The 14127-nt window shown below is 40.4% G+C and overlaps 1 protein-coding gene across 4 annotated transcripts in view; it reads right to left on the reverse strand.

Moving 5' to 3' along the window:
* LOC128983191 (scavenger receptor class B member 1-like) overlaps nucleotides 1-14127 on the reverse strand; it is a 95528-nt gene that overhangs the window by 18412 nt on the left and 62989 nt on the right. For 3 of the 4 annotated variants that reach the window (XM_054402383.1, XM_054402380.1, XM_054402382.1), the window contains one exon: nucleotides 1595-1724. In XM_054402383.1, coding sequence (XP_054258358.1) covers nucleotides 1595-1724 — 130 coding nt within the window. The remainder of the gene's footprint in view (nucleotides 1-1594; nucleotides 1725-14127) is intronic. The other variant, XM_054402381.1, reaches the window with a different exon arrangement.

Raw genomic sequence — 14127 nt, forward strand, 5'->3', positions numbered from 1 at the left:
AAAAGATTTTATTAAAATAATAATTTATTAGCTGTAGAAATTTTTGGCTGTAGGAAGTAACAGTTTTTTAATTTAATAACATAAGCCTGATTTTTATTGCTCTTTCAAATGAGGGGTCACTCAAAGGGTGTATGCAATAATTACAATTTTGAGTTTCCCAAAAATATTGTAATTTTGAGCGTTTTTGGCTGTAATCCCGGTTAGAAATTAGATAGAAATTTCTAGTTTTCACCATTTACCTAGTTTTTTAATGTTCTTTCAAATGAGGTGTCACAAGCTAGGGGTTTACATTTAAAAATTTTGAGTTACCCCCCTTACCCCCCATTTAGGGGGGGAATTCAAAAATTTTAACTATGTCAAAAGAAACTTCACGTTATGTTACTATCACTCCCCAAACGATATTTCATTATTTTAAAAAATAAAAAAAAATAAATAGGGGGGGGAGACATTTTTTACACACTGTATAGTTCTTTATAATTGTCATTATCATATGATACATGATATCTATACTTATAAAAGGCAAAGCCCTCACTGACTCACTGACTCACTGACACACTCACTCATCACTAATTCTCCCACTTCCCATTTACCTAGGAGGCTGAAATTTGGTACATTGATTCTTTAGGCATTAAATAGGAAAACTAAGTTGTTTTTATTCTGACCGGACTCTCGGGCTCCGCCCCAGTGGCTCTGGAGTTTCCCATGTTAGCCTTATGATTTTTCATATTTAAAAGGAATTAATGAATCTTAACAGCTGTTTCAATTAAAGAAGTTGGTTCTGTTCTATGATGTTCAATTGCATTAAAGTTACAATGATTACCAACAGGGTGCAGCACTATTATTTATTTTAATTTATGACAACAGCTAATTTGCAACCAAAAGGTGAGTGAGCGTAGCGAACGAACTTCAACCTGGAGACGTGTTAGCGTAGCGAACGAGCTAAGCTGAAGGCAAGTGAGCGCAGCGAACGAGCTCCAACCTAAAGGTGAGTGAGCGTAGCGAACGAACTTCAACCAGGACGTGATTGAGCCATGCGAACAGGATCATCTTGAAAATTAAGAAGTTAAACGGGGCAAAGCCCGCGGGTACAGCTAGTTATTACATAAAATAAATAATTAAGTTCATAGAAATTAGAAGAAAAAAAATAGAAAACCAATTTAAACTCACATGTTGATTGAATTTTGTCAAGAGCGGAAATGTGTCCGGCAATAAATTTAGGCTACTCATATTCATTCTTGCCTCAATCACAAAATATATATTTTTCATAGAACCTATAAATACAACTTTAATCTAATGTACTCATATTGTACTATGTCTTTCTTAGGAAAATGCCAAATGGAAATAAGCATGCCAACGACAGGAAATTTAATATCGCTATCACGTTGAAACCTTTCTTTTTTCGCAAAACACAAAGTGGCCGTAAGGGCCTAGGTGCGGCGCCGTAGGTAAGTCCGCCACTGTAAATAGCTAATAAGTTATTAGTTTAGTTAAACTCATGCAAATATTACACTGAGTTAAACAATTTTGTTATTTTATAAGGAAAATTAATTTAAATGAAACAGGTTCAAAAAAGGTTGACAGAGGGAGGACCTACCATTAGCACACGGAGATACATCAAAGACACCTACAGGGGGACAGGAGTTGTGTTTACAGAAGCAGCTACCTGTAGTGTTGTAGACATTTGATGGTGTGTGAAATCTCATACCCAGAACACCATCCTGGAACTACAACATACCATTAGCACACAGAGATACATGAAAGGCATCTACAGGGGGACAGGAGTTGTGTTTACAGAAGCAGCTACCTGTGGTGTTGTAGACATCTGGTGGTGTGTGAAATCTCATACCCAGAACACCATCCTGGAACTAAAACATACCATTAGCACATGGAGATACATCAAAGACAACTACAGGGGGGACAGGAGTTGTGTTTACAGAAGCAGCTACCTGTGGTGTTGTAGACACCTGGTGGTGTGTGAAATCTCATACCCAGAACACTATCCTGGAACTACAACATACCATTAGCACACGGAGATACATGAAAGACATCTACCGAGGGGCCGGAGTTGTGTTTACAGAAGCAGCTACCTGTAGTGTTGTAGACATCTAGTGGTGTGTGAAATCTCATACCCAGAACACCATCCTGGAACTACAACATACCATTAGCACACCTCCACACATCAAAGACACCAAGGGGGGGGGGAGGAGTTGTGTTTACAGAAGCAGCTACCTGTGGTGTTGTAGACATCTAGTGGTGTGTGAAATCTCATACCCAGAACACCATCCTGGAACTACAACATACCATTAGCACACGGAGATACATGAAAGGCATCTACAGGGGGACAGGAGTTGTGTTTACAGAAGCAGCTACCTGTGGTGTTGTAGACATCTAGTGGTGTGTGAAATCTCATACCCAGAACACCATCCTGGAACTACAACATACCATTAGCACACGGAGATACATCAAAGACACCTACGGGAGGACAGAAGTTGTGTTTACAGAAGCAGCTACCTGTGGTGTTGTAGATACCTGGTGGTGTGTGAAATCTCATACCCAGAACACTATCCTGGAACTACTACATACCATTAGCACACGGAGATACATCAAAGACATCTACGGGCGGACTGGATTTGTTTTTACAGAAGCAGCTACCTGTGGTGTTGTAGACATCTGGTGGTGTGTGAAATCTCATACCCAGAACATCATCCTGGAACTACAACATACCATTAGCACATGGAGACACATCAAAGACACCTACGGGGGGACAGGAGTTATGTTTACAGAAGCAGCTACCTGTAGTGTTGTAGACATCTAGTGGTGTGTGAAATCTCATACCCAGAACACCATCCTGGAACTACAACATACAATTAGCGCATGGAGATACATCAAAGACAACTACAGGGGGGACAGGAGCTGTGTTTACAGAAGCAGCTACCTGTGGTGTTGTAGACACCTGGTGGTGTGTGAAATCTCATACCCAGAACACTATCCTGGATCTACAACATACCAATAGGGCACGGAGATACATCAAAGACAACTACAGGGGGACAGGAGTTGTGTTTACACCTGTGGTGTTATAGACATCTGGTGGTGTGTGAAATCTCATACCCAGAAAACCATTCTGGAACTACAACATACCATTAGCACACAGAGATACATCAAAGACATCTACCGAGGGGCCGGAGTTGTGTTTACAGAAGCAGCTACCTGTATTGTTGTAGACATCTAGTGGTGTGTGAAATCTCATACCCAGAACACCATCCTGGAACTACAACATACTATTAGCACACCTCCACACATTAAAGACACCAAGGGGGGGGGGAGGAGTTGTGTTTACAGAAGCAGCTACCTGTGGTGTTGTAGACATCTAGTGGTGTGTGAAATCTCATACCCAGAACACTATCCTGGAACTACTACATACCATTAGCACACGGAGATACATCAAAGACATCTACAGGGGGACTGGATTTGTTTTTACAGAAGCAGCTACCTGTGGTGTTGTAGACATCTAGTGGTGTGTGAAATCTCATACCCAGAACACCATCCTGGAACTACAACATACCATTAGCACACGGAGATACATCAAAGACACCTACAGGAGGACAGAAGTTGTGTTTACAGAAGCACCTGTGGTGTTGTAGACACCTGGTGGTGTGTGAAATCTCATACCCAGAACACTATCCTGGAACTACTACATACCATTAGCACACGGAGATACATCAAAGACATCTACAGGGGGACTGGATTTGTTTTTACAGAAGCAGCTACCTGTGGTGTTGTAGACATCTGGTGGTGTGTGAAATCTCATACCCAGAATACCATTCTGGAACTACAACATACCATTAGCACACGGAGATACATAAAAGACAACTACAGGGGGGAATGGAGTTATGTTTACAGAAGCAGCTACCTGTGGTGTTGTAGACATCTGGTGGTGTGTGAAATCTCATACCCAGAACACCATCCTGGAACTACAACATACCATTAGCACACCTCCACACATCAAAGACACCAAGGGGGGGGGGAGGAGTTGTGTTTACAGAAGCAGCTACCTGTGGTGTTGTAGACATCTAGTGGTGTGTGAAATCTCATACCCAGAACACCATCCTGGAACTACAACATACCATTAGCACACGGAGATACATGAAAGGCATCTACAGGGGGACAGGAGTTGTGTTTACAGAAGCAGCTACCTGTGGTGTTGTAGACATCTAGTGGTGTGTGAAATCTCATACCCAGAACACCATCCTGGAACTACAACATACCATTAGCACACGGAGATACATCAAAGACACCTACGGGAGGACAGAAGTTGTGTTTACAGAAGCACCTGTGGTGTTGTAGACACCTGGTGGTGTGTGAAATCTCATACCCAGAACACTATCCTGGAACTACTACATACCATTAGCACACGGAGATACATCAAAGACATCTACGGGGGGACTGGATTTGTTTTTACAGAAGCAGCTACCTGTGGTGTTGTAGACATCTGGTGGTGTGTGAAATCTCATACCCAGAATACCATTCTGGAACTACAACATACCATTAGCACACGGAGATACATCAAAGACAACTACAGGGGGGAAAGGAGTTATGTTTACAGAAGCAGCTACCTGTGGTGTTGTAGACATCTAGTGGTGTGTGAAATCTCATACCCAGAACACCATTCTGGAACTACAACATACCATTAGTACATGTAGATACATCAAAGACATTTACCGGGGGGCCGGAGTTGTGTTTACAGAAGCAGCTACCTGTGGTGTTGTAGACACCTGGTTGTGTGTGAAACATCATACCCAGAACACCATCCTGGAACTACAACATACCATTAGCACACGGAGATACATCAAAGAAACCTACGGGGGGGACAGGAGTTGTGTTTACAGAAGCAGCTTCCAGTAGTGTTGTAGAGACCTGGTGGTGTGTGAAATTTCATACCCAGAACACCATCCTGGATCTACAACATACCATTAGCACACGGAGATACATAAAAGACAACTACAGGGGGACAGGAGTTGTGTTTACAGAAGCAGCTACCTGTGGTGTTGTAGACATCTGGTGGTGTTTGAAATCTCATACCCAGAACACTATCCTGGAACTACAACATACAATTAGCACATGGAGATACATCAAAGACAACTACAGGGGGGACAGGAGTTGTGTTTACAGAAGTAGCTACCTGTGGTGTTGTAGACACCTGGTGGTGTGTGAAATCTCATACCCAGAACACTATCCTGGATCTACAACATACCAATAGAACACGGAGATACATCAAAGACAACTACAGGGGGACAGGAGTTGTGTTTACAGAAGCAGCTACCTGTGGTGTTGTAGACACCTGGTGGTGTGTGAAATCTCATACCCAGAACACCATCCTGGAACTACAACATACCAGTAGCACACGGAGATACATCAAAGACATCTACCGAGGGGCCGGAGTTGTGTTTACAGAAGCAGCAACCTGTAGTGTTGTAGACATCTAGTGGTGTGTGAAATCTCATACCCAGAACACCATCCTGGAACTACAACATACCATTAGCACACCTCCACACGTCAAAGACACCAAGGGGGCGGGAGGAGTTGTGTTTACAGAAGCAGCTACCTGTGGTGTTTTAGACATCTAGTGGTGTGTGAAATCTCATACCCAGAACACCATCCTGGAACTACAACATACCATTAGCACACGGAGATACATGAAAGGCATCTACAGGGGGACAGGAGTTGTGTTTAAAGAAGCAGCTACCTGTGGTGTTGTACCCATCTAGTGGTGTGTGAAATCTCATACCCAGAACACCATCCTGGAACTACAACATACCATTAGCACACGGAGATACATCAAAGACACCTACGGGAGGACAGAAGTTGTGTTTACAGCAGCACCTGTGGTGTTGTAGACACCTGGTGGTGTGTGAAATCTCATACCCAGAACACTATCCTGGAACTACTACATACCATTAGCACACAGAGATACATCAAAGACATCTACGGGGGGACTGGATTTGTTTTTACAGAAGCAGCTACCTGTGGTGTTGTAGACATCTGGTGGTGTGTGAAATCTCATACCCAGAATACCATTCTGGAACTACAACATACCATTAGCACACGGAGATACATCAAAGACAACTACAGGGGGGAAAGGAGTTATGTTTACAGAAGCAGCTACCTGTGGTGTTGTAGACATCTGGTGGTGTGTGAAATCTCATACCCAGAACACCATCCTGGAACTACAACATACCATTAGCACACCTCCACACATCAAAGACACCAAGGGGGGGAGGAGATGTGTTTACAGAAGCAGCTACCTGTAGTGTTGTAGACATCTAGTGGTGTGTGAAATCTCATACCCAGAACACCATCCTGGAACTACAACATACCATTAGCACACGGAGACACATCAAAGACACCTACGGGAGGACAGAAGTTGTGTTTACAGAAGCAGCTACCTGTGGTGTTGTAGACACCTGGTGGTGTTTGAAATCTCATACCCAGAACACTATCCTGGATCTACAACATACCAATAGGGCACGGAGATACATCAAAGACAACTACAGGGGGACAGGAGTTGTGTTTACACCTGTGGTGTTATAGACATCTGGTGGTGTGTGAAATCTCATACCCAGAAAACCATTCTGGAACTACAACATACCATTAGCACACGGAGATACATCAAAGACATCTACCGAGGGGCCGGAGTTGTGTTTACAGAAGCAGCTACCTGTAGTGTTGTAGACATCTAGTGGTGTGTGAAATCTCATACCCAGAACACCATCCTGGAACTACAACATACCATTAGCACACGGAGATACATCAAAGACACCTACGGGAGGACAGAAGTTGTGTTTACAGAAGCACCTGTGGTGTTGTAGACACCTGGTGGTGTGTGAAATCTCATACCCAGAACACTATCCTGGAACTACTACATACCATTAGCACACGGAGATACATCAAAGACATCTACGGGGGGACTGGATTTGTTTTTACAGAAGCAGCTACCTGTGGTGTTGTAGACATCTGGTGGTGTGTGAAATCTCATACCCAGAATACCATTCTGGAACTACAACATACCATTAGCACACGGAGATACATCAAAGACAACTACAGGGGGGAAAGGAGTTATGTTTACAGAAGCAGCTACCTGTGGTGTTGTAGACATCTGGTGGTGTTTGAAATCTCATACCCAGAACACCATTCTGGAACTACAACATACCATTAGTACACATAGATACATCAAAGACATTTACCGGGGGGCCGGAGTTGTCTTTACAGAAGCAGCTACCTGTGGTGTTGTAGACACCTGGTGGTGTGTGAAACATCATACCCAGATCACCATCCTGGAACTACAACATACCATTAGCACACGGAGATACATCAAAGACACCTACGGGGGGGACAGGAGTTGTGTTTACAGAAGCAGCTTCCTGTAGTGTTGTAGAGACCTGGTGGTGTGTGAAATTTCATACCCAGAATACCATCCTCGATCTACAACATACCATTAGCACACGGAGATACATCAAAGACAACTACAGGGGGACAGGAGTTGTGTTTACAGAAGCAGCTACCTGTGGTGTTGTAGACATCTGGTGGTGTGTGAAATCTCATACCCAGAACACCATCCTGGAACTACAACATACCATTAGCACACGGAGATACATCAAAGACACCTACGGGAGGACAGAAGTTGTGTTTACAGAAGCAGCTACCTCTGGTGTTGTAGACACCTGGTGGTGTGTGAAATCTCATACCCAGAACACTATCCTGGAACTACAACATACAATTAGCGCATGGAGATACATCAAAGACAACTACAGGGGGGACAGGAGTTGTGTTTACAGAAGTAGCTACCTGTGGTGTTGTAGACACCTGGTGGTGTGTGAAATCTCATACCCAGAACACTATCCTGGATCTACAACATACCAATAGGGCACGGAGATACATCAAAGACAAACTACAGGGGGACAGGAGTTGTGTTTACACCTGTGGTGTTATAGACATCTGGTGGTGTGTGAAATCTCATACCCAGAAAACCATTCTGGAACTACAACATACCATTAGCACACGGAGATACATCAAAGACATCTACCGAGGGGCCGGAGTTGTGTTTACAGAAGCAGCTACCTGTAGTGTTGTAGACATCTAGTGGTGTGTGAAATCTCATACCCAGAACAACCATCCTGGAACTACAACATACCATTAGCACACGGAGATACATGAAAGGCATCTACAGGGGGACAGGAGTTGTGTTTACAGAAGCAGCTACCTGTGGTGTTGTAGACATCTAGTGGTGTGTGAAATCTCATACCCATAACACCATCCTGGAACTACAACATACCATTAGCACACGGAGATACATCAAAGACACCTACGGGAGGACAGAAGTTGGGTTTACAGAAGCAGCTACCTGTGGTGTTGTAGACACCTGGTGGTGTGTGAAATCTCATACCCAGAACACTATCCTGGAACTACTACATACCATTAGCACACGGAGATACATCAAAGACATCTACGGGGGGACTGGATTTGTTTTTACAGAAGCAGCTACCTGTGGTGTTGTAGACATCTGGTGGTGTGTGAAATCTCATACCCAGAACACCATCCTGGAACTACAACATACCATTAGCACACGGAGACACATCAAAGACACCAAGGGGGGGGGGAGGAGTTGTGTTTACAGAAGCAGCTACCTGTGGTGTTGTAGACATCTAGTGGTGTGTGAAATCTCATACCCAGAACACCATCCTGGAACTACAACATACCATTAGCACACGGAGACACATCAAAGACACCAAGGGGGGGGGAGGAGTTGTGTTTACAGAAGCAGCTACCTGTGGTGTTGTAGACATCTAGTGGTGTATGAAATCTCATACTCAGAACACCATCCTGGAACTACAACATACCATTAGCACACGGAGATACATCAAAGACATCTAGGGGGGGACAGGAGTTGTGTTTACAGAAGCAGCTACTTGTAGTGTTGTAGACATCTGGAGGTGTGTGAAACATCATACCCAGAACACCATCTTGGAAGTACAACATACCATTAGCAGACGGAGATACATCAAAGACATCTACGGGGCATAGGAGTTGTGTTTACAGAAGCAGCTACCTGTAGTGTTGTAGACATCTGGTGGTGTGTACAGAAAACTTGGAGACTAAGCCAATTTCAATTTGTCTGATTGGATTTTTTTTACTAATACTAATATTTTAAATGCGAAAGTTTGTGTGTTTTTTTGTTTGTGGTTCAATCACGCAACTACTGGTCAGATTGGGCTGAAATTTTGTATGATGATAGCTCACATTCCCAATTCTATATAGGTATATAGAATATAGTCCTCCCCCAATTCTATATAGAAACTGGTCCCCAATTTTATATATAGTCCCAATTCTATATAGAATATAGTCCTATTCTTATCTCAAACATCCTTTCCGGCTCTGCCCCAGTCGCCCTGTAGTTCCCCATGTTAACACGAGTATTCATATTTAAAAGGAATAAAAGTATTTTGTCAGCTGTTTCAACTAAACAAGTTGAGACAATAATAGGTTTTTACTACCTCTGTCAAATAGTCCAACGTATTGCTCATCAGCTTTTATGTTTTGATGCGAAGTCAACATTTTCAAAGCTTTTATCAACTCGTCAAAAACACAATTAAAACACGTATGACACAAACACAAAAATCACTAAAATATATTGACAAGGTAGATAAGGTATAGACTGTCCCAAAAGTCCCGGACCGGTTTAATATTTCCTAAACGACAACAGATAAATCAATAAAATTTTGCACATTAACACCACACTAAAAAATCTACTTTTTTAAGGAACTATCAGTTTTCTGTCATATCATGGGGACGTCCCACGAGGAGTCAGAAGGAAATCTTAAATAGGAGCATAGGTCAATATGCACATCAGTTTAAAGGGCTTAGCTAGCAGAGTTCAATGCCGGAAACCGCGCCTCAAAAGGATCACCCGTTACAAAATGGCGGCCGTTCAAAGATTTCTTGAACCTGCCATTTTGAATCTTTGAACGACTGCCATTTTTTACTCAGGCGTTCTTTTGAGCTTGAATTTACGGCATTGTAATCTACTAGTGAAGACCTTTAATTTGATGTGCATATCGACCTATGCTTACGCTAACAAAAATGTTCTGACTCCTAGGGCTCTGCCCCCAAATGCAAATTAAATGAATCTTTGAACCACTGTTACTCTTGACTTGGTTGTCCGTTTGAGTTTAAATTTGCAGCATTATATTCTGCTAGTAAAGACCTTTAATCTGATGTACATGTCAACCTATGCTTCTATTTAAGATTTCCTTCTGACTCCTTGCGGGACGTCCCCATGATGTGACAGAAAATTTATATTTCCATAAAAAAGTAGATTTTTAGGTGTGATGTTGATGTACCAAATCTTGTTGATTTATCTGTTGTCGTTTAGAAAATATTAAACCGGTCCGGGACTTTTGGGACAGTCTGTATATTGACAAGATGATATCATTGAAATATATTTTGGTTTGATTATTAAAATATGTTGATAAATATATTGGTGAGTCTGCTACCAACCCCGTGCCGTGCCGTACCAAATTAGTATTATGGATCTAAATCTATCTAAAGCTATATAAATGTTTGTTGTGTATTTGTACTATTTTAATGTTTTTTTGTGTTCAACCTCGTACATGTTTTAATTGTGTTTTTGCCAAGCTGCAAGCTTTGAATATGTTTCCTTCCCAACAAAACATGTAAGCTCATGAGCAATATTATTCGTTGGACTATTTGACGAAGGTATGTAAAAACCTATTATTGTCGTAACAGTATAGTCCAGAGGCAAGAAAAATGAATTTTGAAGTTAATTCTATGATATGATATTCAATAGCATTAAAAAGTTATAAGGTTTACCAACAGGGTGCAGCGCTATTAACTTTTTTGCAATCATGAAAACAGTCACTATGAACTAAGCAGCAACAAATGTTCTGAAACTGTGTCCTCCCCCAATGCAAACGCAAAGTCATAGTATAACTGCAATAAGCATTTTATACTTATACCGTACGCCAACCCCATACGAAGGACAGGTACTTTGCTAGTATTTCCATAAACCCGAATTATTATTTATTCCACATTTAAATAACATTAGATTTAATGAGTACTTAGGTTGGCTGTTGGAAGGGGTTTAAAAGTGTTATTTTGAGTAGTACAGGATGCAATAAATAAATTTTCCTAATTTGATCAACATAAACAATTTAATATATCCATAAACAAGCAAACTGCAAATGTTTTCTTTCCCTCCATAAAAATACCATGGTAATTTAGAATACCATACAGTTGTTTTTAATTTTCTCCCCAACCTTTAATTGTACAACAATGCTTCCATATACAAAATTATTTGTTTTTTAAGCTTTAAAAAATGCTCTTGACTCTTGAAGAAAATTGGCAATTATTATGTTATAAGGGTAAAAATAAAAAATAAACCATTTTTGAACATTTTTAAACCCATTGCTACTTTGTTTTCATGACCCGATCTTGCTGGTTCGCGAACTCATTCATTTTTATCCCACCTTACACCTTTAAGCCAAACTTCATCAAAATCTGACCAAAATTACTCGAGTTATCGTGTTCATGGACAGACATTATTATACATCCATACCCCAAGAACACGTTAAAACTTTTGATTTTATATTTCTTGCCCATTTATGCGCCAAATAATTTGAAACTGTACACAATTTATAAAGTAGGTTTAAAAAATATTCTGGGAAAATTTCAGTTCCTTAACCTTTGTAAAAATAAAACGGTGGCATATTGAAAAATTATATTTTAAAACAATAAAAAGGTGTTATTGGATTTTTAAAATACTAGATAACCTGTTGCTCGGAATCGAGCAAAACTGAAACTTGTATAAAAAAATAAACATAAAACATAAACAGCAAGACCTTACTTAATCAAATAGTCACTCAAAAATAATTTATATGACTGATTATAGAAATATAAAAATATTATGATGTAAAAAAATATGAAAGCAATCTACAATATTTAAATTTACATTCACTCTCATACATTCACTATGCTTTGGTTATCTCTTATGTATAGTAGGCAGGTGCACTCTATGAGCACGTAGATGTCAACCACACACTGTAAAGTGAGCTTTTGGCCTAATGTAGCTCAATTCCTCTCTTGACGCCAACCATCGCTACTCTTATTCTAGCATTGTTGTGTTCTGTTTTAGGCGTATTTAAATTAGGGGCCCCAACCCAAGTCTCTGGTTGGGAACATAAGAAGGTAATTAAGTGGATCTAACGACAGATCTATAATGGATACGCGTTTAACATTATTAGTGTTGGAAAAAACTATACGCTTTATTTGGCCAGGTGGTGCTTTGTTTTCAGCTTTAAAAATTGCTGCGAAATCTACACATTGTAGCGAGGGAAGACACTTCTACTGTCTCTTATTATGTACATAAGAATCTCACTTGACTCCTCGGAGCTCTTGTCCCTACATAATGTCTGCCACAGTCTTCAAAGATTTGCAAATGGGTGTTTTGGAGTTGTTGTTGAGTGTTAATATGCCCTATTTCCCGCATATTTTTTCATTGCATTTTTTTTATTGTGCTTAGTTCTCCTTTGGGTTCTAGTGACATTGTCGTACTTACTTATATATCTGTGCGTATTCAGGATCATCACCTTCTTGAGGAATTAGAGGACCCACTCGGTGGTAAAACGTGTCACGGATCTTAAAATTGTAGATCCCCTGTGGAACTTTCTCATCTTATGAGCTTTGGAGCTGACCATGGTAAAGGCAGAACTGAATTGACGAACTTTATCCAAATAATTTCTGGATATAAGTTTCACAGTCCTATTTTCAGATTGGGAGTTTCCAATAAGAACCCGTAGTTTATTGTGGTGAATTGCACAAATGAGGTAAACGAACCTTTCATTTATGGCAACAAAGAGTACAAACTTAACCGTCTCGGCCAGTCTTTTCTTGCTTAAAAATATGTAAGCCACTACAATGTAAGTATTTAACGTTCATTTGTCCGAGATTGGACTATCACAACGGTGGTACTACCACGATGTACCCATCAAATGTTCAATTGAGAGGTTGATGCAAGCGGTCATGTTCGCGTTCCCTACAGCCACTCACAGTTACTCCACTCAGGCTTTACCTTAGCAATCCTGTTTTGTTTTTTTTTTAACAGGATTGCTAAGGTAAGGCCTTATAATATCAATTAATATATAAGCAATCCAGAGGCTAAAATGATTGATGAAATAAGAAAGTTAACCAAATAACAGAAAACACTATAAAGGAATTGGAATTTTGATACACATTGTAAATTACATGATAATATGGTAATGTAACGGATAACTGCCCTGTGAATAATCACTTTTAAACATTCACTTCATCACATCGAACTGTAACTACATGATAATCAGTAAAATACAATGTAAGGTAAATCAATTTAACCATAGACAAAAAGAATTAAATATTTATTCTTAAACACTCTGTTGTCTAGTATTGATAGGAAACTCTTCATTATGAACCAGACTTAGTTAACAGATTGAAACAAAATATAAATTCCAGCTTTGCTCTGGAAGTTTTAAGTCCTGCAGTCTGTGGTTAACCTTAAAAACTATTTCAAACTACGTCCATATGTTATTTGTAAACAAAGGGAAATGAGTTTGATCAAATGTCAACAGAGAGCACCGCCTTCCAAACTTTAGCCCTTAAGTGTACTTAAGTGGTGCCCTTTCTAAATATTCTGAGACGTATTTGCACATCTACACGAAAATGCCTTTAATTTGACACCTCAAACGTTAAAATTTGTTAAACCGTTATCGAGTTATGACTGTGAAAAGAAAACTGCTTGCGTATTAAGATATAGATTTCTATTCTCATATTCTATGAAAAAAAGGCTTTTAAATCAGGAAACAAGAACATAGCCTCATGAAAAACATAGTCCAAAATTATTCAATCTGTGGTCCATCCACAGCGACACACTGATAACAGCGCTTAATAAATAAATCATTCATTATCTACAAAGATATTCCACGGCATCCGGAGGAGTTGAAGTGCGCAACTGCGCATACCAGTTCTTCTCTTTCCTCATTAGATCCTCTAGAGTGCTTTTTGACAACACTGCCAGTTTCTAAC

The sequence above is a fragment of the Macrosteles quadrilineatus genome, unplaced genomic scaffold (genome assembly GCF_028750875.1).
Source record: "Macrosteles quadrilineatus isolate MER2022 unplaced genomic scaffold, UCM_ALF_1.0 Scaffold_1__1_contigs__length_201487025, whole genome shotgun sequence".
NCBI classification, from domain to species: Eukaryota; Metazoa; Arthropoda; class Insecta; order Hemiptera; family Cicadellidae; genus Macrosteles; species Macrosteles quadrilineatus.